Genomic DNA, 22046 nt, shown 5'->3' with positions numbered 1-22046 from the left:
ATTACGAAATTTATCAGTATCCATAAAAGCTTCAATGCATTTATAATCATAATTTATACCTGATTCTCTATCCTTGTCGTTCTCCCATCCTCCAGTATTTTCTTGGATCCGATTAAGAAGGTCCCTTTTAAACTCTTCCTTGTTGCGTGTAAATGATCCAGAACAAGAAGTATCCAGCAAGGTCTTGTCTTGAAAAGAAAGTCTTGCATAGAAATTATCAATAATAATATTACCAGGAAGCTCATGAATGGGGCATTTGAGCATTAAAGACTTCAATCTCCCCCATGCTTGGGCAATACTCTCTCCTTCATGAGGCCAAAAATTATATATGCGATTCCGATCTTTGTGAATCTCACTTGGAGGATAGAACTTAGAATAAAACCGGGGCACAATATCATTCCATTCAAGAGAATCCCCATTATCCAGTAATTTATACCAATGCGCCGCTTTACCAGACAGCGATATAGAGAATAGTTTCTTCCTCACTTCATCCATAGCAATACCTGCACACTTGAATAAACCGCATAATTCATGTAAGAACAGTAAATGATCTCCAGGGTGGATAGTTTCATCCCCTGTATAACGGTTATCCACTACACGTTCAATAATTTTCATAGGTATTTTGTATGGTATTTCTTCCTTACCTGGCGCCTCATCCACTACCTTTGCAGTAGTAGTAGATTTCCCAAATAAACACTCAAGAGAAGATCTCTCCATAATGAATTATAGCAGCAGGCAGAAATAAAATCAGCACAAACAGTAGAAATTTCCCTTACCAATTCCACTTACCAATAGCGCTTCACTCCCCGGCAACGGCGCCAGAAAATAGTCTTGATGACCCACAAGTATAGGGGGTGTATCGTAGTATCTTCGATAAGTAAGAATGTCGATCCCAATGAGGAGCAGAAGGTGTTGACAAGCAGTTTCGATGAAGGATTCACTGTAAATGCTCACAGACAAATATTCAGGGGGTTTTGATGTAACAGATGAATAAAGTACGAGTAAGTAAAGTGCGAGAGTAATAATTGCAGCGAGTGGCCCAATCCTTTTTAGCACAAAGGACAAGCCGGTTTGTTTACTTATAATGACCAAACGTTCTCGAGGACACACGGGATTTTAGTCTAGTGCTTTCGCTACATACGGCTAATTAATCTTCATTATTTTTATAAGTGTTGTGTGGGTGAACCTATGCTAATGTACCGCCCTTCCTAGGACTAATACATACTTGTGATTATACCCCTTGCAAGCATCCGCAACTACAAGAAAGTAATTAAGATAAATCTAACCACAGCCTTAAACTCTGAGATCCTGCTATCCCTCCTGCATCGATATACCAACGGGGGCTCAGGTTTCTGTCACTCCGGCAACCCCGCAATTGGCAAACGAGTACAAGATGCATTCCCCTAGGCCCATAAAGGTGAAGTGTCATGTAGTCGACGTTCACACGACACCACTAGAAGAATAACACCACAACTTAAATATCATAACATTGAATATTACTCAACCATACTTCACTACTAACATTTAGACTTCACCCATGTCCTCAAGAACTAAACGAACTACTCACGAGACATCATATGGAACATGATCAGAGGTGATATGATGATGAATAACAATCTGAACATAAACCTTGGTTCAATGGTTTCACTCAATAGCATCAATAACAAGTAGAAATCAACACCGGGAGAGTTTCCCCTATCAAACAATCAAGATCAAACCCAAATTGTTACAGCGGTGACGGCGTGCAGCGGTGGAGACGGCGGTGATGATGATGAAGATGATGACGGTGATGATGATGAAGATGATGATGATGACGGTGACGATGGCGTCGATTTCCCCTTCCGGGAGGGAATTTCCCCGGCGGATCTCAGCCTGCCGGAGAGCTCTTTTCTCTCTGGTGTTCTCCGCCCCGCAGAGGCGGCTGTGGCTCTTCGCGATGTACCCCTGGAGCTTAGGTTTTCGGGACGAAGGCGTACGCGAAGAAAAGGAGGCGAGAGGGGGCTGTGGGCCCCCTCCTCACAGGGCGGCGCGGCCAGGCCTTGGGCCGCGCTGGCCTATGGGGTGGGCCCACCTCGGGTCCCCTCGGCTCCCCCTTCTGGCTCCCTTCGTCTTCTGGAAAAATAGGATTTTTCATATAATTTCCGTCAACTGTTGATCTTCCGAAATATTGCATTCTGACGGCGCTTTTTCCAGCAGAATCCTGACTCCGGTGCGCGATCCTCCAATAATCATGAAACATGCAAAATAGATGAAATAACATAAGTATTATCTCCAAATATGAAATATATCAATGAGTAACAGCAAATTATGATATAAAATAGTGATGCAAATTGGACGTATCAATGAACTTTAGACCCTGTGGTTTACCTTATTTGGTAATGAGTTTAAAATTGAATTAAATTACACACAAAGGTAGTTGCTAACTTTTAAGTGTTAATAAGTTAGGGTTTGATTCTTAAAGAATGTGTTGTTGTAAGGAATAGCATGTGAAGATCTTTTATAAGATCTTGGAGTTGACCCTTACTTAAGGTGTTGTTTGTTGTAAATCTACTTTCATTTGATCTAGCCCGTAGATCAATCATCTCTACCCAAAACAGGGTTTTAGCAAAGATCATAGTGAAGTTTATAGCACTTGACTTGATGATCTACTTCAATTCCTGCAAGTCAAGTGAAACTTCAGTTAATGTGGTAAATTTTATTTGAAAGCGCGAAAATTCCACGGATTTTCTATGCATGAATGCAATACACACTTTCGTGTTCTCTCATTCTATTGCCTCTAAACCCGAGATATTACAATTTGCAGTTACGGGAGGCCAGCTGCAACTTCTGCCGCTGGACCGTGGAGGTCTTGTTCGACGGGCAGGGCAAGATGTACTTGCACACGGGGTGGGACAAGTTCGCCCGTGACCTCGCGCTCGAGCCCGGCTGCCAGCTCACCTTCCTCTACGAGGGGGACAACGAGATGATCGTCAAGGTGTTCGACGACACAGCTTGCCGCAGGCACTACCACACCGGCGAATCCGGCTAGGACACCGATAGTTAGAACTTAGTGTTCTTTCTTTGCAGTGAATTTGGCTATGGGCCAGACGAACCCAGTAGTCGAGGTTTCTGGATGTTCGTCCTCGAAAGAACCAACAGGGCCACCGACACCATCTGGATTTTCCAGTTTGGCTGACTGGGTGTGCCCTCGAATGTTCTTTCTTGGCAGCGAACATACGGAAATCAACACAACTGGTTTCCTCATTTTGCAATGTTTTATTTGTGTCAACCATGGTTCAAACTATGTATTAGTTTGTGTAAACCATGTTCCAAACTATGTATTAGCTTGTTTAAAATCATGTTCCAATATATAATATTTGGAACTATGTTTAAATGGAGAAGATAAAAAAATTAAGAAAAATAAATGCGTCGCCCCGCTGGAGCCACCCCCAGACGCAAACAGACGCACGGACAAAAACAGTCATTTTAGCATCCGCAGCGCGACGCAAACGGACGCTCGCGGACAATAAAATGCGTCGTGCCGCTGGAGATGCCCTGAGGGGAGAGAATCAGGTAGCAGGAGCCGAAGTTAAAGTTAAAGGAGGACGAACGGGTGCGTAAGGGCATCTCCAACCGGGCGATGTAAATGGACGTTGAGCGACCATTTGCGTCCGTTGTGATCAAAATGCGTCTGGGCCCTGCTCCAGCGGGGGCGACGCAAAGTGACCGACCGTCCGCGGCGACGCCAACCTGGCCAAAAATATGTGCCAGGTTTGCGTCTCCCCTGACGCTCCACGGTCGCGCCGAGCGTCCTCCATTTCCTACCCGGTCATACAAGTCAGGGACAGCGAAATCGACCGCTTCGATTTGCTTCTTTTCCCCCTCTTTGCTGCCTTAATGCGACGCCACCACCCCAACCCCACCCGCCGCCATCCCGCCGCAGCGGCCACAGTACTCGCCATCAGCTCGGTTCTGGCCGCGCGGGAGAGCAGGATCGTACTCGAGGTTGGCTCCGGCGCGTACCTACCGGCTGTTTTGGGGCCAAACGTTGCCGGTTGCGCCGCCCTTCCACGCGCCCACGACCTGTTCAGTCAATTGCGCCAGTAGGTTTCTTCTCCTGTTTTCGGCTCTATTGTGCGCGGCCATTGATCCAAAGTTCGTACCCATGCAGATGGGCATGTGGCAGATGCTGGAGAAATTCCACGCGGAGGTCGTTGACTCCTCTTCCGACGAGGAGTCCGATCAGTCGACGCAGACATTAGCAACTACTGCGGCCTCCATGATCCACGAGTTCACTTCAAATGAGGGGCCGGTGCACTGGGGCTCTATCAAGGGCCGCTCAAAAAACATGCCGCGCAACAGAGTGGAAGGGCAGCTCCGGGTCCACAAGGACTACTTCAACCTCACCGATCCGGTGTTCAAGGAAAAAATGTTCCGGCGCCGGTACAGGATGTCATGGGAGCTGTTCATGGGCATTCTCCGGGGCGTCAGACACTGCGACCCCTACTTCCAATGCAGGCCCGATGCAACAGGTGCACTAGGATTCACCTCCTACCAAAAATGCTCCGCGGCTATTCGCATGCTCTCATATGGAATGGTTGCTGATATATTCGATGAGTATTTTCGAATGGGTGAGAGCACCTGCCTTGAGGCCGTGTACAGGTTTTCCCGAGCCATGATTGCCGTGTTCGGACAACATTACTTTAGGGAGCCAAATGTTGAGGATACAAGGCGGCTCATGTCTATCAACGAGTCTAGAGGGTTCCAAGGAATGATTGGCAGCATAGATTGCATGCACTGGGAGTGGAAGAACTATCCATTTGGATGGCAGGGTCAGTACAGCAGGCATGCGGAGGGACGGAATGTCATTCTTGAAGCTATCATATCTCAATATTTATGGATTTGGAATTCATTCTTTGGCATGGCCGGTTCCAACAATGACATCAATGTGTTGCACCGATCACCGGTTTTCAACAGGCTCATGCAAGGCAAAGCTCCCCAGGTGAGTTACGAGGTCAATGGAAATGAATATGACAAGCCATATTATCTTGCTGATGGCATCTACCCTGACTGGGCCACACTGGTGAAGACTGTCCGTAATCCAAACTCCGAGAAGACGAGGAGGTTTGCCAAGATGTAACAGGCTTGCAAAAACATGTGCAGCGCGGATTTGGTGTGCTCCAAGCTCGGTGGGCAATTGTCCTTCACCCAGCAAGAACATGGTCGCTGAAGACCATGCATGAGGTGATGTTGCTCGGTAGGTTAGTAATTTTTGTTTTATTTCAAATTCTATAAATTACCGAAACTTTGCAAGAATTTATAAAATTCATTTTAACTCAGAAAAATATAAATGAGATATCAAAATTCTTATAAAAATAAAATCTATTCAATAAAAATATAATATGAAATTTTTAATTTAAATAAAAATTTAATTATTTAATACTTATTATTTAAGCCTATTATTTTAGTCCAAAATTCAATTAAAATTCAATAATCAGGAAAAACTTCTAAATTAGTAAAAACCATTAAGTAAATAAAGAAAACACTAAAACTATTTTTCTTTATTTATTATCTTATTAAATCCTTATTAGAGGGATTTAAACCCTGATTAAAAATTATCTTAGTTATTAAATTCTTTAAAAATAATAAAATGCCAAATCCAATATTGTTTTTATTTCAAAGTTATTAATAACTTCAACTTTATAATGAAGTTATTAACCTAAGAACTATATGGTAATTAGGAAACCCTAATTCCTTATTGAATGAAATTACAACCTTATCATTTCATGTGAAACCCTAAAACCCTAATCCAATTAGGAACTCTAGCTCCATTAATCCATATGAACCCTAATTTGCTTCTAACCTAAACCCTAGGTTATTCATGTGATCATGATATTTTATTTTAATTCATAGGTTCATAATTAACAACTCAATGCTTGTTCATATTCATATAGAATATAAGAACCCTATCACTAATTAATTGATACTTTATGTTCTCATCCAGATAAAACTAGATGATCAAATAGGACCAACATTAGTTCCTTTTACCAAAGCCATCATCCTTATTGATCCATGTTTAGTATCACACCATTGTGATCAATCCTAATGGTAATTATGTCTTGTATTGGACATTACATACCATATTCCACTTAACCCAACAAATACTTCATAATTAGGAATCATCCTATTTAGGAACCAACTATTCTTTACTTAATGGATCCAATAGCAAACCCTAGACAACCACAACCTTAACTGAAATACTAATTAGTACATAAGAAGAATGTTCTTCAAAAGTTATTCTTTTGAAGAAAATAAAGAATAGTCGTCAACCTTACCTAATAGGACCTATAAACCCTAGCTAGCTATCACCAGCAAGATATACCAATGTTGATAGCAACCATTTATCACTAATTGTTTAAGATGCTTATGCTTAACTAAAAAAACATGCAAGCTCTAGCTATTGATGAATCGAACACTGTTGGGATCCATCTAATCCTTACTCCAGAAACTAATTTGGAAACCATAGTAAACCATAACACTCCACAACCCTAATTATCATACTTGTTCTTTATCTTCAAAAGTTATTCTTTTGAAGAATATAACAAGTAACCATTAACCATGCCATATAGTACTAAGACCAACCACTGTTCATTACATGTTAGGATTATACCAAATCTTATTGTTGTGTGCTAGTAATTTTATTATTATGATCTATTGCATTACTTGTTTATGATACCAAGTAATCAACCCATAATAAGAACCTTGTTTGTGAATCACTCTAAAAGTGCAACACACCCTAAACCAATCACACCAACTTACTAATCCTAAATAACCGGGGTTAGGTCACGCTTAGAGCGATTGCATCTCATACTTATGCATTATTGCATCCTTGCCAATCTTTTAAACATCGTCCTTACTGGACGATGATGCTATTTCAGAATTTGGAGTTATTGCGTATCGAAAACCTTGCCTGCATAATCTTGCAGTCAAGAAAGGCAAGTTCATCGCTTGCTCATGTCAATTTGAGTATTTTTACCAAATTACTTGCAAAGTACTATACTTATAACTCTTGCATGAAAAGAAAAAATGCTAATTTCATAACTATGAATATGACTATGTGGTGGGCAATGGAACCATGGTATGAGTATGGTGGAGGTTCCATTGCAATGGGTTTGTATCCATCTAGGATTAAACAACAAAGGTCGTCCAGTGATTCTTGTGCCGTAATACCCGTGTTAACCATAAGATCTGGAGTGGGACGGAGTAGTCAAGTGTGTTTCTTCCACTCGTACATCAATGGATGCGCTTACCGTAGCAGTTGTGTCTTGCGAGAACAACCGGATGGGTGGGGAACCTCTAAGTCCCCACGGTAATGCGGTCTATGATGGGTTGCAACTTGCAACGACCGGCGAAGGTATCAGGTCGAGAACCTGATAGTTGTCGAGGTTGGAAGGCATCCAAGTGATGTAAGCCGGCGAGTACCCAAGGTCGGAATTGCAACAAAGGGTGGGTGTGCAAGGTCGGAAGGAATGCAATTTGACTAGGACCATATACCTGGCCCCGTACCAAAGAAGTGTGGACGCGCACGCCACTCGGTTGTGCAACAAGGTTAAGATCTCTTATGGGTAAAGCAACACACCTCTGCAGAGTGTATCAAATCGTGACCTGTCACTCCCTGTTCCGGGTTATGGAACTACGAACGCTGCTGGAAAGGAACTCCACGAAGTTCTAGTAAACCGATGAAGGCTGACGGACATAGTTCTTCTGAATAAAAGCAACCTTTTGAAGAAATGATTATAAAAACCTGCATTGGTATTAGACTTTCTGGTCTAATACCGTAGCTAGTGCATTAAACACCTCTTTCCTATAATGAACTTGTTGAGTACGCTCGTACTCATCCCACTCTTAAATCCCCTGCTTAGATATGGAGGCATCGAAGGAGGATCTACAGTGCAACTCGAAGGCCGAGGAATCAACAACTACTTCAAGGGACAGGACCCTGACAGAAGAGTCAAACACCACATCCAACCAGGAGAAAGCCTAGATTAGCAATAGAAGGGAACTAGCTTCCTAAACCTAGCTCCTATTTAGCTACAATCTATTCATAGCCTCTATAGCTAGTCAAAACCTCTACAAGTAGAGTTCGTGATAAGATTAGACTATGAGTCGTTCTTCTGGAGTTTATTTGCAGTCTTACCTTATTGTGAAGTAGGAGGCTATGTTGATCTTATGTAAAGAGTCGGAGTTGTAATTCTATAGACATGCCTTGGACCCGCATATGTTTCTGTTGTACCACTCTGAGCGATGTAATACTAGTGGAACGGTGTTTCATTGGTGTTATGTCAGACTTGCATACTACACCTTGCAGTGGTATGCTGTGTCACTACAACGGTGTCCTCCTTCTCCTCCTCCTCTACTTTCACGACCGAGATATCCTCCTCCTTCATGGACGGGTCCAGGACGTAGTCGAACTCATCGAGGTACCCGACGCGGCTTCGCACATTGATGCATGTAAAATACATACATGAACTTTTTGGTTTATTGCCACATATTATGGCTGATTTGGAAGGTGTCGGTGGAGATTCAATGAAACTGGAACAAATATTAGGTAGACTTGCACTATTTGGCCCCTTAATTTTTTTAACACTTTGGCCCCTTAATTTATTTACACCCAAACATAACTAGCTAAATATTTTTTTCGATTAAGAGAGCTAATATCGCGAAGATACCAATTATGATTAGCCTCTTCAACAACGAAATGTCCTAAAGACATTATGGATGCACATGACCCTACTAAAAAGGAAAAAGGAATAAGAAAAACAAAAGATCCCACTACGGTGATCAAAACCTTTTAGCTGCAACACAACCCACTGCCAAGACAACACCCGGAGTTCGTGCTCACAAAACAATGCCTTCAACAAGATCATTGCTAGGCACAACCAATTAAGGTCAAACCTTGTATTTTCATCATGGAGCTATTACACCCTCTCAAAACAATGCGGAGGTGGCGTTTTGGCTCACAGTAGCAAATACTCTCTTTATACAAAATAATATAAAAATAATTTTTAAAATGTCAAAAAAATCTAACATAATTTTTTTGGTGTACATCGTGACATTCTATGTTAGTGCACAAATTTTCATGGAGAAATAACATTTTATGTGGCATGTACAAAAAAGATAAAAAAATTATCCTGTACGTAGTCGTGTCATAGCATCAAAATTTGTCTTTTTACAGGACCCACAATTTTTTTTAGTTTTTTTTCTGAAAACTTGCGTACGAACATAAAATATGTAGATGTAATGAATAATTTTATTTTAGAATTTTTTGACACTTCGAAATGTAGATTCACACAACGGGAGCAAATGCTCCTATGAGCCAAAGTGAATATCCCATTCAACAAGAACATTGTCATAAACAACCAATTAAGGCAAGACCTTGGGTTTCCACCCTGAAAGATAAGATCATGAACTCTTCATGTGATGCCACCCCTGCTTGCCGATGTCACTACTGCAAGTCAAGAAACAACAAGCAAAGTCATCATCGTCACAAAGACTCGGTCCACCATTACTAGACCTCAGACCTCAGCCGCCATGACATTTTCCGTCACTGCTTTCTCCATGGAAATCAATAACCAATATCTTCCATGATGGCAATAGCTAGCGATATGGGTCCACACGACCAAATCACATCCAATCCAACAACCTACATGTATCCAATGCCCAATGGAGATCGCTAGTTGAGCATTCCGGAACCCGTGACTCGCTAGATCAAAGAGGGTCGGCATCAAGTAGAAGACCGTCTTAGCGCGAGAAGAACCCAAGGACCGTCTCCTGTATTAAGAAGATCGGCATGCCCCCATGATGTCGCCCGCCAACTCCCAACATTAGACCTGAGATCTCAGCGGGTACCACCACCACCCGCACCCCTCGGAGATGAGGGTTTGAGCCGTACGTAGTCCCTCGAACCAAACGGCGTGCCTCCCTTGTGGCCACAACGATCGCTAAGATTGCCGAGACTACCGCCCCGGCATCCATCTTCGCCAGACGAGCCCCATCGTGCAGGGCTGTCGCAAAGGTCTGGTCGGAGACCCCACCACGCGAGGAGGAGAAGGCCCCTGCTGTCGCTAGGGGCGCTCGGAGATGAGGGGCCGCCAACGCCCCGGCATCCATCTCTGCCAGACGAGCCCCGTCGTGCAGGCTTGTCGCAAAGGTCTGGTTGGATACCCTAACACGCGAGGAGGAGTAGGCCCCTGCCGTCCCTAGGGGCGCTCGGAGATGAGGGGCGGCCACCGCCATGAGCGGCTTTGCCCACCGGCTGCGAGAGGGGAGGATGCGGCTTCAGCTAGGGTTTGCCCACTTGGGAACGATGCGAGCCTATCGTCCTGAATACCAGGGCAAAGCCAAAACGAAGTAAATCGTAGAACCACATATGAAACCTGGCATGTACCCTTGCTTGTTTTCTTTGTATTTTGTTGTTTAGCAGGGCAATATATTCACCATGTGAGAGATATGTAGCTCGCACACACTAGTAGGTATGTAATGATACGAATCCATGGACATTGAAATTTGAAAGCGTCTTTCCTAATGTATGTGTCATGTATCACGGGCGTTTTCTCACGGAAAAAGTATCCGTCGGTGGTACTGCTCTCTTTTTCTCTCTGCTGCAAGAAGGATACGCCGCAGAGGAAGATTGACTAGTTTGGACTGTAGCAAGGCGCTGGTCAATAGCATGCAACGGACGGAGATGTGCATCAAAAAAGGCTTGCTTCACCTCCTTCCCACCGTAGCTTGTATTTGTCTCACTTGTCTCACTTGTCTCTGCTGCTCGTGTCTCTTCTCGGGAAGGAACAGCTTGGAGTGCTCATTGGCTGCAAACACCATGGATGGCCCCTGCCTTTTCACAAAGCTGCCCTCTTTTTCGTAGTACTCCGCTAGCAACCAAGACACAAAGACAAAGGTTGACCCACACTCTGTAGGGGCATCTCCAGCGGCGCGACGCAAACGGACGCTGAGGGACCGTTTTCGTCCGCCGTGACCGGAAATGCATCTGGGGCCTGCTCCAGCGGGGCGACGCAAAGTGACCGGGCCGTCCGCGGAGACGCAAACCTGGCCCGAATATGCGCCAGGTTTGCGTCTCCGCGGACGCTCGGCGGTCGCTGAATCTGTCCGCCTCGGGTACATCCGGGCCCGGTCGGCAGTGAGTAGGTAAGCAAAAGATTTTTTCATTACTATTGATTGGCTAAAAGGACCATCTTTACAGAGATGATTAGTCGAGTTAACCTAAAACTACAACGACCGTACCTACTCGCCGTCGCGCGGCCTACACCGGCCTCGGTTACTCGCAGTCGCGCGCCCTACTACTGGCCGCCGAAAGGGCCGTCGCCGTCGTTGAAGCGGGATCGCTTCGCGCACTCCGCGCGCCGCGCACGCCGGCGAACGGACATCTCGTCCTGCCGCCTACGGCGTTCGAGGGCCTTGGCCAGGGAGCTCTCCCACAGGGCCGTCGCCTGGGCAATGGCCACCTTGGTAGCCGCCGCCTCCGCCGCCGCCCGGGCCTCCTCCTCCTCTGCCGCCGCCTGGACCGCCGCCGCCGCCCGGGCCTCCTCCTCCTCCGCCGCCGCTGGACCGCCGCCTCGTCCTCGTTCGCCTAGACCGCCGCCTGGATCGCCGCCACGTCGGCGATGAAGCGGGCCCTGTCCCTAGCCGCCGCCACCACCGCTTCGTCCCTGGCGGCGATGGCGACCTCCAGCTCCCGGTTCTCCTGCTCGACCCGCGCGGGAGAAGGGCGCCTACGCTGGAGCGAGTCCAGGTCGGAGCACATTAACCCCCGAGCCATGGCCATCGCATAGTTGTGGGCTTCTTCCTCCGCCACCAAGCTCGGCGGCGCCGGGCGTCCCCGGCCCGGGGACTCGAAGGACGCCGCAGAACCCATCGGTCGCCGGCGCGGTCGAAGCGCCTAGGCACGGGGGGGGTCATCGTCCGCGATGTCGTGGATGACGGCGTCGGCCGGAGGGGCCGCGATGGCCGCCGCGCCTCTGCGAGCTCGGCCCTGGCGTCGGCGAGCTCGGCCATGGCGTTGGTGATCTCCGCCCTGGTCGCCGCGAGGCGCCCTTCCGCGCGCTCTGCCGCCTTCGCCTCCGCAACCTCCGCCGCCGCCGCCTCCAGGTCCAGCTGCTGAGCCTCAACGCCGGCGGCGGCTACCTCCTCCTCCTCCTCCGGGTGGAGCTGGCGGCACATGTGAACAACGTGCTCCCAACTCATGTGGTCGGCCATGGATGGATGGTAGGGTTAGCTTGAGGTGTACCCGTCGCCCCCGTCGGTGTCCACCATATATAGCCACGGCGGGGCGGGAAACGGCGTTGGTGCGCAGGGCGTTTCCCGCGCGCGCGAAACGCCGGCGAAACTTGCCAATGTATTGGGCACGCCCGGGAACGATCGTCGTCGCACGGGAACAGTTAATCACCGGCAGCAGTCCTTGACGGGACGTAAAACGCTATTAGCGAGCTTGACGCTGTCCCCGGATAAAAAATGCGTCCGCACCGTTGGAGATACCCTAGACGCAAACAATCACCCTAACCCACAACGCGTCCGCGGGCCAATGCAAACGGATATTTCGGACGTCCGAAATGCGTCGGCCCGCTGATGCCCTAGGAGAGGGAGGGCTGCTTCTCTTGCAAACCGGCTACATAAAGGCTGCTCTCTCTCCACAGTAGTACGTATGTCGTGAACTCGTGATACGAAAATCCATGAACATTGAAAGCGTCTTTTTTCCTAATGCAAAATGTATCCGTTGGTGGTAGTGCTCTCTTTTTCTCTCGGCTGGAAGAAGGGTACGAGTCATGGCCGGAGAGGAAAAATGCTTTTGACTGTTTGATTTTGCTTTTGACCGTTTGGACTGTAGCCAGAGTGCAGGTGCTGCAGCGTCAATAAAACACGGAATGGCTGTTCTTGTGTATGGATCTGCAACCAAAAAAGAGTTTCCATGGCCACACTCCATGGGAGCTCTTATTTGTCTCACTTGTATCTCTGCTGGTCGTGTCTCTTCTCGGGATCAAGAATCAGCTTGTGTCGACACCCCATTGGCTGCAAACTCCGGATGGGCCTTGCCTTTCACAAAGCTAACTACCTTTTCAAAGGCACAAAGGTTACACTCTGTAGGAGAGAGACACTGTCGCAAGACAAGACACTGTAGGTTACACTCGAACTATATAAAGGCGCCTTGCTCGGCGGTGCTGGCATCAAGTTCAAACTTCAAACTTGTCTAGCACAAGCACAATGCTCGGCGCCGGGGGTGCTGGCGGCGGAGGAGGTGCCGGTGGTGCTGGCGGAGGAGATGCCAGCGGCAACGGCGGTGCTGGCGGGGGAGTTGCCGGCGGTGGTGGTGCTGGTGCTGCTCGTGCTGCTGCCGGCGGTGGTGGTGGTGGTGCTGCTGCTGCCGGCGGTGGTCGTGGTGGTCCTGGTGCTGGTCTTGCTGCTGCCGGCGGCGGTGGTGGTGCTGCTCTTCCTTGTGCTGGCTGTGGTGGCGATGGCACCGGCGGTGCTGCTATTGGTTGTGCCGTCTGTGGTGGTGATGGTGCCGGCCGTCGTGGTGATGGTACCGGCGGTGATGGTGAGGGTGGTGCTGGTGGCGGCGCCGGCGGTAGGGGAGCTACTGTCGTCGGTGCAGGCACTACTACTACTACTGTCGACGGTGCAGGCACTACTACTACTACTACTACTACTACTACTACTACTACAGGCGCTCGTCCTCGTCCTCGTGCTCGCAAGGTCTGTCGATTTAGTACCGCGCGCTCAAATAGTGTTTTCTCACGTAGTCGTTGATGCTAAGCACTGCACACGAGCTGTACAGTACTGATGATTTGATCTTGTGCGCAGCTACTTCCGACCAACATCAAGGCGTCTTCCAAGGCACAGTTTATGCTTCTGACGGTTGCGGTCGTGCTGTGTTTCTTGACGGTCACTATTATGCCAGAGAAGAAAGATGGTGCAGGATCTCCGCCCTCGGCACCTCCGCACCTCCCCTCTCCGGACCACCGGCGTCCGCATCACCGTCCTCCGCCCTCTGCGCCTACGTATGGGGCAGCTCCGCCTCCGCCTCCGCCTCCGCCCCCTCCGCCGTGCTGGCCGTCGAATCGCTATGAGTACATAGTGATTGGACAAGTGGCCATGACGTTCATTGCCCTCAGTTCGGCCCTCCTTGCGCTTGTCGCCTTGTACGTACTAGCTCCCCTACCTCCTCCCTTCTCCCTTCTCCCCTCCCCTGCTAGCTTTACGGTTCCCTGCTTGCTTGATTCTTCTTCTGCATGCCTTAATTCAATCGTGTGCTTTCCTCCTCTTACAGGGTGTATGCGATCAGGGCCCATCAGGACTACGAGCGCGCTCGCCAGGTAGGGCAGGAGGACGCCATCTTCCAGGCAGCCAAGGCTGCCTGGCAAGTATCGCTGCTGGACCTGAACGTTCTCAAGAGGGAGTACATGGAAGCTCGCGACGAGGCCACGCTGCACGGAGTTCCCCAACAGATGATCGACGACGCAGTCCATGACGCTAGAGTGGCGCTCGATGCCGCTCAGGCCAAACACGACGAGCTCTTGGCCGCGTGCGAAGCGGCCAGGCCGCTGGAGGGGGTGTTCCGTCTGGGTCGTCTCACGCGCTTCTTGGCACGTGCATCGCTGGCTTCCTCGGCGATCCTCTCTGCTTCGCTCACGGTGAATGCCTACTACGTCGTCATTATCTTCACCATGTTTCGTTTCATGTGTGCGGACGAGGTTAATTGGGCTCGGGTTCTCCTCGTGGTTGTGGGCGGTGTCATTCTCTTCATCCCGATCGCCCTATTTCACTTTGCCATCTTTCAGTCGGCGCTGCAGGCTCCTTAGGTAGAGTAGGCCAGGCTCGATCTAGCTAGCTAGTGTAATCGTTGGCTGCATGCATGATCCTTAGGTAGATTAGGCTGATCGATCGTTGGCAACCATTTCTCGTGGGATGGCACGGGTACAAAGATGGAGGCCACCGAACAATCAGTAGGATCAATAGAGAGATTTATCTCCTCTAGTTAAGCTTTCACTGTTATATCTTGGAGTCTCGCCGCTTTTTTGCTCTTAGAGTTGGACTAGCCAGTAGTGCAATTATTGGGCGCCACCAGGCCACTGATTAAGTAGTACTAGTAGTAGTAGTTGTATGATCAAGAGATTAATCTCACCAAAATAAGTTGTATTAAGATATTGTTATCTTCTATGTGCTGCGTTTTCTCTATTATCTGATTTATAAATCGTTGTATGGATGTTTATTACCTAGATGTCATTGCCAGTTTTTTTATTTATTTCTGAAATGGTACAAATATTTAACTCAGTGGATGAGAAAGATAAAAAGGCAAGCTGTATGAATTCATGCTTTAAGAAAACAGTAGAGAAATGCTATGGATGGGTATGTCGCTTCATCCAGGAACAGGGCAAGGTTCACATTATAATGCTATGGATGGGTATGTCGCTTCATCCAGGAACAGGGCAAGCCATTTAGTTGATAGCTCCTTTAAATTCGAATAAGACCGTTAACACGTGATGCTAAGCAAGAGTATCAGCTTGATTGCAATTGTTGTGCCAACACAGAACCAGCTTGATATCTTAGTGCCTGCTTGAGTAGTATTTGAACATGTGAAACAAATCATAGGACACCCAAGCAAGTCTCTTTTGTTCACTTGCAAGCTGCAGGACAACTACTGGGCCGAGCCCTCTTCCTCCTCCTCCTCCTGCCGGTATCTTCTCACAGCTCACCACAGAATTACAATGTTCAAGTTAGCTACAGGCCATAGTCGTTCTTGCCAACGACGTCGTCCGAGTGGAGCAAGTCTTCGTTCTTGCACCCACCGCCGCCTTGATATGCATGTTCTCGTACAGCTCCAGTGCCTTTCCTCGTGTGTCACTGAGTGCATAAAGCAAGATAGTTGGAATTAAGAAGGCAAATTTAAGAACTGAGGTTCTTGAGTTTTCATTAAAAAATTGATAACACACCGTCAAGCCACTAATCTAGATTAAAACTCATAACACCATCATATGGCTGGACAAAGGCAAGGTATTTGCAGCATCAGCGCAATCATGTAGACGCATTTTTGTGTGCAACGGCTAAACTATCTACAAGCCACTTCTTAGGATTCCTAGACTGTAGCAAGATATCCGATGAAATCGATTCCAATTAATTGAAAGAAATAGGTAAGAGCTTCGGATCACCTTCAGACCACCAAGATGGTGTTTAGTGGATTTGTTCTTCTGCGTCTTTGCCATCTATCATGTAAAAGAGAACCAAAGAACTCTTCGGTCCAGCCTGGAATTTTTAAAACGATATGAATTTCTGTACCGAACATTCAGTAGCAAGAGTGGAAAATGAGCTGCAACTGTTGTTCGGAGCCCAACTCACAAAAAAATACATAGAGTAAAGCCTCTTATTTTAGATCGTTAATCAAGTCCACTAGAAAACTACAGGACACAGTAAACACCTTGACTGAGACAACAGGTTCATAACCAACCTGATATATTTAACTCTTGAGCAACTGAATGTCCGGTTGCATTATCAACCTGCAGCCAAGCAATGAAAAGTTCAGCATGCTCAAATATATGAAAAGTTACATGTCCATTGCTTATCACCCAAACAAGTAGAACATGAGATGTAGATTATACTAGTAGTACTGGATAATCAAGCAAATAACACACAGAAACTGTCAAAACAAATTATGGTCCAAGCAGATATAGCCACAATCTATCCAAGTACATAACGATTTTTCCACGAAACTTTTTTATTTATTGCAATTGCAGTAGTACTTATGCCATACAAATAAAAAAAAGGAAAGGGAAGGATACGTTCATGTCCTTGGTGAACCCTTCCCCAGTTGTCTTGGTGTCTGAGACAACACTTGTGTAGACAAAGTAGATTATCTCTCATTTGTATGATTCATTATGCTATATAAAGGGGATCACCAATAAACAAACAAGTGAAGGTCAAAGATGGTTGATAAAAGATCCACCCTCAACCTCAAGCAAGTGAAAGCGTCACCATCTGAAAATAAATGTTGCAGACAGCAGCACGACCAGCATCTAGACAGACCAATGCATTTACAATCTATTATTCATCTACGGTTCATTGGAATTGAAAGACTCCATCTAGGTGTACTATCGTCTATAGAGTACCACAAGCTAGATGAATATTTGAAAGGGGATTTTCATACTTCCATCTACAAACATTTTCTAGCACCAAGACAGATAAGAGCTTGCACACCAATTTGAATATAGAACATCTATAGCTCATATAGCATTGCTTGCAATACAGTATAAGGGGCGTGGATTTTTTTTTATCAAGAACAGTGCTTCCATGTCAGGAAAGAAAACAAAGGGTACCAAACAATGAACAAACATAAAGTCCCATGTTTGTGTTGTTAAACATTATTGTAAGGAAAACTGATTTTTCTCATTACAAACTACAATGGTGTCTATGTAGAAATGGCTGCATTGATTTAAGTCATCCATCAATGCAGCCATTTCTCTTATAAATAGAAACCGATCCATGCTTTTACCCTCTTATAGTGTATTGTGCAGTCCACTATCAGGAATTTTCGAGAAGAAACAGTTTCCTGCTTGATGCAACAGTTTCAACGACAAGAAAAGGAAGTACGAGTTTGATCTCTAGTAAAACAAGATGTTTACATTACATGAAAAAAAATGAAGAGGCTGCTACAATGGCACGCGATAAAACTGTGGGCTATTTGATAAAATGCCCCACTTTACCCATTTGCCCCAAATGGCACATTTACTTTGGCATGCATAAAATGCCCTGCTTTCTATTGTCCATTTGCTAAAATGCCCCGTTTGGGTGATTTACTGGTACTTGTTGAAATAATATCCTCTTAACTTAGTCTAATCTGTAACCTGCGATTACACTTTGCCCTTGAGTGGATTGAACCTGGGCACCCGTCCAAGTGTGTATCTGCCTGTCTTGCCTATACGAATACACACCTACGCAGGCGATGCCGGTGACAGTGACGACCGGCTGACCAGCGCGACCAAGCCCAGCGCCCCGCTTTCTTCTCCCAGCCGCGTCCTTCCAAGCTCTTCTGGCCGCGTCCCTGTGGTTGGGCGACTTCGCCGGCCAGGCAGCGACCACGCATGGCGGCGGCGGCGCATCTCGGCGACTCATGTCCGGATGAGAGGGTTGACAAGGGATGCGGCAGCTTAGAGGGAGAGGGCGGCGCCGAGCTTCGTCGTCGTGGTCGGACGGTTCGTCACCATCGCCGGCGTAGCCTGCTTTGTTCGTACGGAAGAGATACTACCGACACAAAGATTAGCTTCGGCAGCTCTGGAGCAATCCACCCGCAGTTTAGAGATTTGTATTAACTTGCAGTAAATCATCTAAATGGGGCATTTTAGCAAATGGGCAATGTAAAGTAGGGCATTTTAGCGATGCCAAAGTAAATATGCCCTTTGGAGCAAATGGCAAAGTAAAGTGGGGCATTTTATCAAATAGCCCTAAAACTGTCCACATAAAAAAAAGGCATCCGGGGCAATACACTGAAACAACAGCTGCAAGCACTACTTGTGAGGACTGAAATGGTACATTCTGAACCATGGATTCGAAGGGCATAATAGGGCTGGACCAACTGTAAAAACTGGACGCTCAATTGGTCAAACAGACTTTAGGCATACTCTTACAGTATATGATATGCAAATATGGATTACAAACTGATTATGAGTATGCAAAAGCTGACAGTATATATACTGGTACAAATTCTAAGTATCAAAAGACAGTATAACAATAGTAATTTTCTGTCTTGATTCCTAATTCACTTAACGCCATGTCAGAAGAAGAAAACTATAGATTTCTAGCTAATTATACACCGCTGGCATAAATAAAGACAGATGCATATACTGAAGTGAGAAGTAGTACAGCTTAAGTTCCTAATTCTCTTTAAATCTTTCTGAAGAAGCAGAAAACTTTTCAATTACGCACTGACTGTAGCTTTCTTGCCAAATTATACAACACTAGCATAAACAAAAATGGTGGCATGTTACGTAAAGGAAAAGTAGTCAGATTCAGGTCCTACTTCTATTTTGGAATCAAATTCCTAAACTGAGTGTAACTTTGTTGCAAAATTGCATATTATTGAAGGGAAAAGTAGCACAGATTCAGTGTGTAATTCTATCCAGAACTAAATCTGCACTGACTTTTGGAAATAAACCGGCAGGGATCCAAAATCTGCACTGACTTGTCAATTCTGAAATTTCTACTAAATGGAAAAAAACTTAAAGCATGCTTTATCACATAATTTATGAGGATGCAAATGCGATCAAACTATTCAAGCACGGTCAGATTACAGGACGCCACTACAGATATGATCAAACCTTTTCGAGCATGATTAAAAATCCTGTAGCAGCCGAATTATGTATCCGAGTACACCAACCTATAGAAGGTGATCAACTTACAATCATGACCAAGTGAGTTACAACAACAAGCGATTACACACATCAAAGTATGCAAGAATCGCTCCCCTTGTATCCAGGAGAAGAACAACTAGTACTCGTACTACTTACGGGCGGGTGCTGCCTCACAACTCACAAGTAGGAACATGGGTGCTCCAGTTTCTGAACTTTTCAAATACGTGTGCAAGCAAGCTTCGAATTCGAACTAGCAAAGCAGCTGCAGCTGCAGCAATGCAATGCAATCCTAGAGCAAACCTAGAACACCTTGTGAAGAAACCTAAGACCGGCATCAGTCGATGGTTGGAGGCAATCGCGTAACGGCGAAAGATCTGTTTTTTTCCCCTTCTTTTGCATACACCCGGTGCAGGCAGGGGTAGCCTCCTGCGACACAGCGCGACGATGTGGGACGAGTTACGATTCGAGATCTCACCGGCGTGCGCGTCGAAGGGGACAGACGGAGCTGCTTGGAGCTTTGTGGTCGCGGAGGCCATCTCCTCTCCCTCGCCCGCCGAGAGAGACGTCCTCCTCGTGGGCGAAAGACGGAGCCGGACCGCGTCGGCGAGGGGCATCTGTGCGGGGTAGGACCGTAGGAGGGGGTTGGGGAGCGGGAGAGCCGCCCGAGGCCGGGTTGGGTCGTCGTCGACGGCGTCCAAACAGGGGCCACTAGGGTTCCACGCGCGGCGGCTCGATCGATTGGAGGCGCGGCGGCACCATCGCGACGCGAGGAAATGCAGAGCGGTGGTCACGGGAGGATGATAGAGTTGGGTGGAGTGTTCGACTGATTCGCGCCACCTCAAGTTACGGACCATGGAGCCGTATGGGTGAGCCCGTGAAAACGCGAACCGAAAAATACGAGTTCAGTGCCACCGAACTCGTGTTTATGGACCAAAAAATGACAGATGTAGAACATAACGCGTATCGAAAACTGAAAAACAGAATATTCCGTTTTTCAGTTTTCGATACGGACTATGTTCTGCGCTTGCGGGTTCCGAACCCGTAAAAAGGCAGGGTTTTTCATGGAATGGTAGGATCAAAGGCGACGGCCATGTCGCTGCCAGTGGTGCATCTTCATATCATAGATGAGTTGGGCATGGGTATTGGCATTCTCAATCTGTCGATGGGTTTCAAGGAAAGCTTCAATGCGATCTGGATTGCGTTGGGGTTCCACTCGGGTGCCAACATTGTCATAGAAGCAGGGCAAGCTCAACTCTCTTTCATCCTCGATGATCATGTTGTGAAGAATCACACAACATGTCATGATGTTGATCAGGGTTTTCTTGTCCCAAAATCGGGCTGGGCCTCGAACAATTGCAAACCTTACTTGCAAAACATCAAAAGCTCTCTCAATGTCCTTGCGAAATGCTTCTTGAGCCTTGGCAAATTCAGCTTCTATTCTATCTTGGGGATCCTTGACAGACTTAACAAAAGTTGCCCAATCCGGATAGATGCTATAGGCTAGGTAATATCCCATTGTGTACTCATTGTTCATGACCTTGTAATTGCAAGTGGGTGCTTCCTCATTTGCTAATTTGGCAAACAAAGGAGACCTTTGCAGCATGTTGATGTCATTGAGTGTCCCCGGCAAACCAAAAAAACAGTGCCAAATCCACAAATCTTGTGATGCAACGGCCTCAAGTACAATGGTTGCATCTTTGCTTTTGCCACAGTACTGGCCATGCCCTGCCTTTGGACAATTCTTCCATGTTCAATGCATACAATAAAGACTACCAAGCATGCCAGGCCAACCTCTTTTCTCATTTATCTCCATCAACCGTTTCGTGTCATCCTCATTGGGAACTCGGAGATACGTTGGCCCAAACAACTTGATAATCATGCGAGCAAACCTGCGGACTGACTCCGTGGTAGTATCTTCGCCAATTCGAAGATACTCGTCGGTGTAATCTGCAGGGATGCCATAGGCAATGACCCTCATGGCAGCAGAGATCTTTTGGAAAGCGCTGAAATCCATCACCCCGGCGGCATTCCTACGTTGCTTGAAGTAATTCGAATTGGCTTCGCAGGCCTTCACGATCCGGACGAACAAGCTACGCCGCATGCGATACCTCCTACGGAACAGATGGGGAGGATAGGTAGGTACCTCGGCGAAGTAGTCCTCCATCAGCTGCTCGTGGCTGAGGAGGCGATTCTGCTGAATGTGGTTCTGGCCGAACACAGAGACGCGCCTCCGATTCAGCAGCTTCGCGCGGTCCTCCAGGTCCTTGACGGACAAGAGGAGCATGGTGGCCTCCATCTCGTCGTCCTGGAGCAGCTCGTCGAGGTCAGAATCATCGGAGCTCGACGAATCCGATAGATCGAAGTCGTCGCACGAGCTCATCCTCGATTCGGATGGAGCGGCGGCGGTGGGGGCGGCAGCCGGAGTTGGGCGAGGAACAGCGGGCGGGGTGCGGGGCGACCGACGCTACCTCGGGGATGCAGGGCTCGGGCGAATCGGGCGGGGCGGCTACGGCTGAGTGTGGTGGCAGCACGGGGAAGGAGCGAGTGAGCGGTTGCGTCAGCTGAAATTTTAGCGCGCCCTAGATAGGGATCGAGCATTCGGTTCGCTCGATCGACCCCTACAAATACATGCCGTTTTGAGTTTCGGTCTCGGCC

The 22046-nt window shown here is 47.2% G+C and overlaps 1 protein-coding gene and 1 long non-coding RNA gene across 2 annotated transcripts; one reads left to right on the top strand and one right to left on the bottom strand.

Annotated features, from left to right (window-relative positions):
- Positions 1 to 13176: 13176 nt before the first annotated feature.
- On the top strand, positions 13177 to 15262 carry LOC127303024 (uncharacterized). Its single transcript, XM_051333770.2, has 3 exons — positions 13177 to 13746; positions 13855 to 14192; positions 14321 to 15262. The coding sequence occupies exons 1-3, from the start codon at positions 13255 to 13257 to the stop codon at positions 14850 to 14852; spliced, it is 1362 nt and encodes a 453-aa protein (XP_051189730.1). The 5' UTR covers positions 13177 to 13254; the 3' UTR covers positions 14853 to 15262.
- A 225-nt stretch (positions 15263 to 15487) lies between these two features.
- On the bottom strand, positions 15488 to 20214 carry LOC127303023 (uncharacterized). The gene is made up of 4 exons (XR_007853224.1): positions 19867 to 20214; positions 16496 to 16544; positions 16200 to 16293; positions 15488 to 15894 (listed from the first exon to the last, which is right to left on the bottom strand). It is a non-coding gene; the product is annotated as an uncharacterized lncRNA (long non-coding RNA).
- Positions 20215 to 22046: the final 1832 nt, after the last annotated feature.

Source organism: Lolium perenne, chromosome 5, assembly GCF_019359855.2.
Source record: "Lolium perenne isolate Kyuss_39 chromosome 5, Kyuss_2.0, whole genome shotgun sequence".
Taxonomy (NCBI): domain Eukaryota; kingdom Viridiplantae; phylum Streptophyta; class Magnoliopsida; order Poales; family Poaceae; genus Lolium; species Lolium perenne.
The sequence above is the reverse complement of the archived record's forward strand: the minus strand, read 5'-3'. Positions and strand labels throughout refer to the sequence as shown.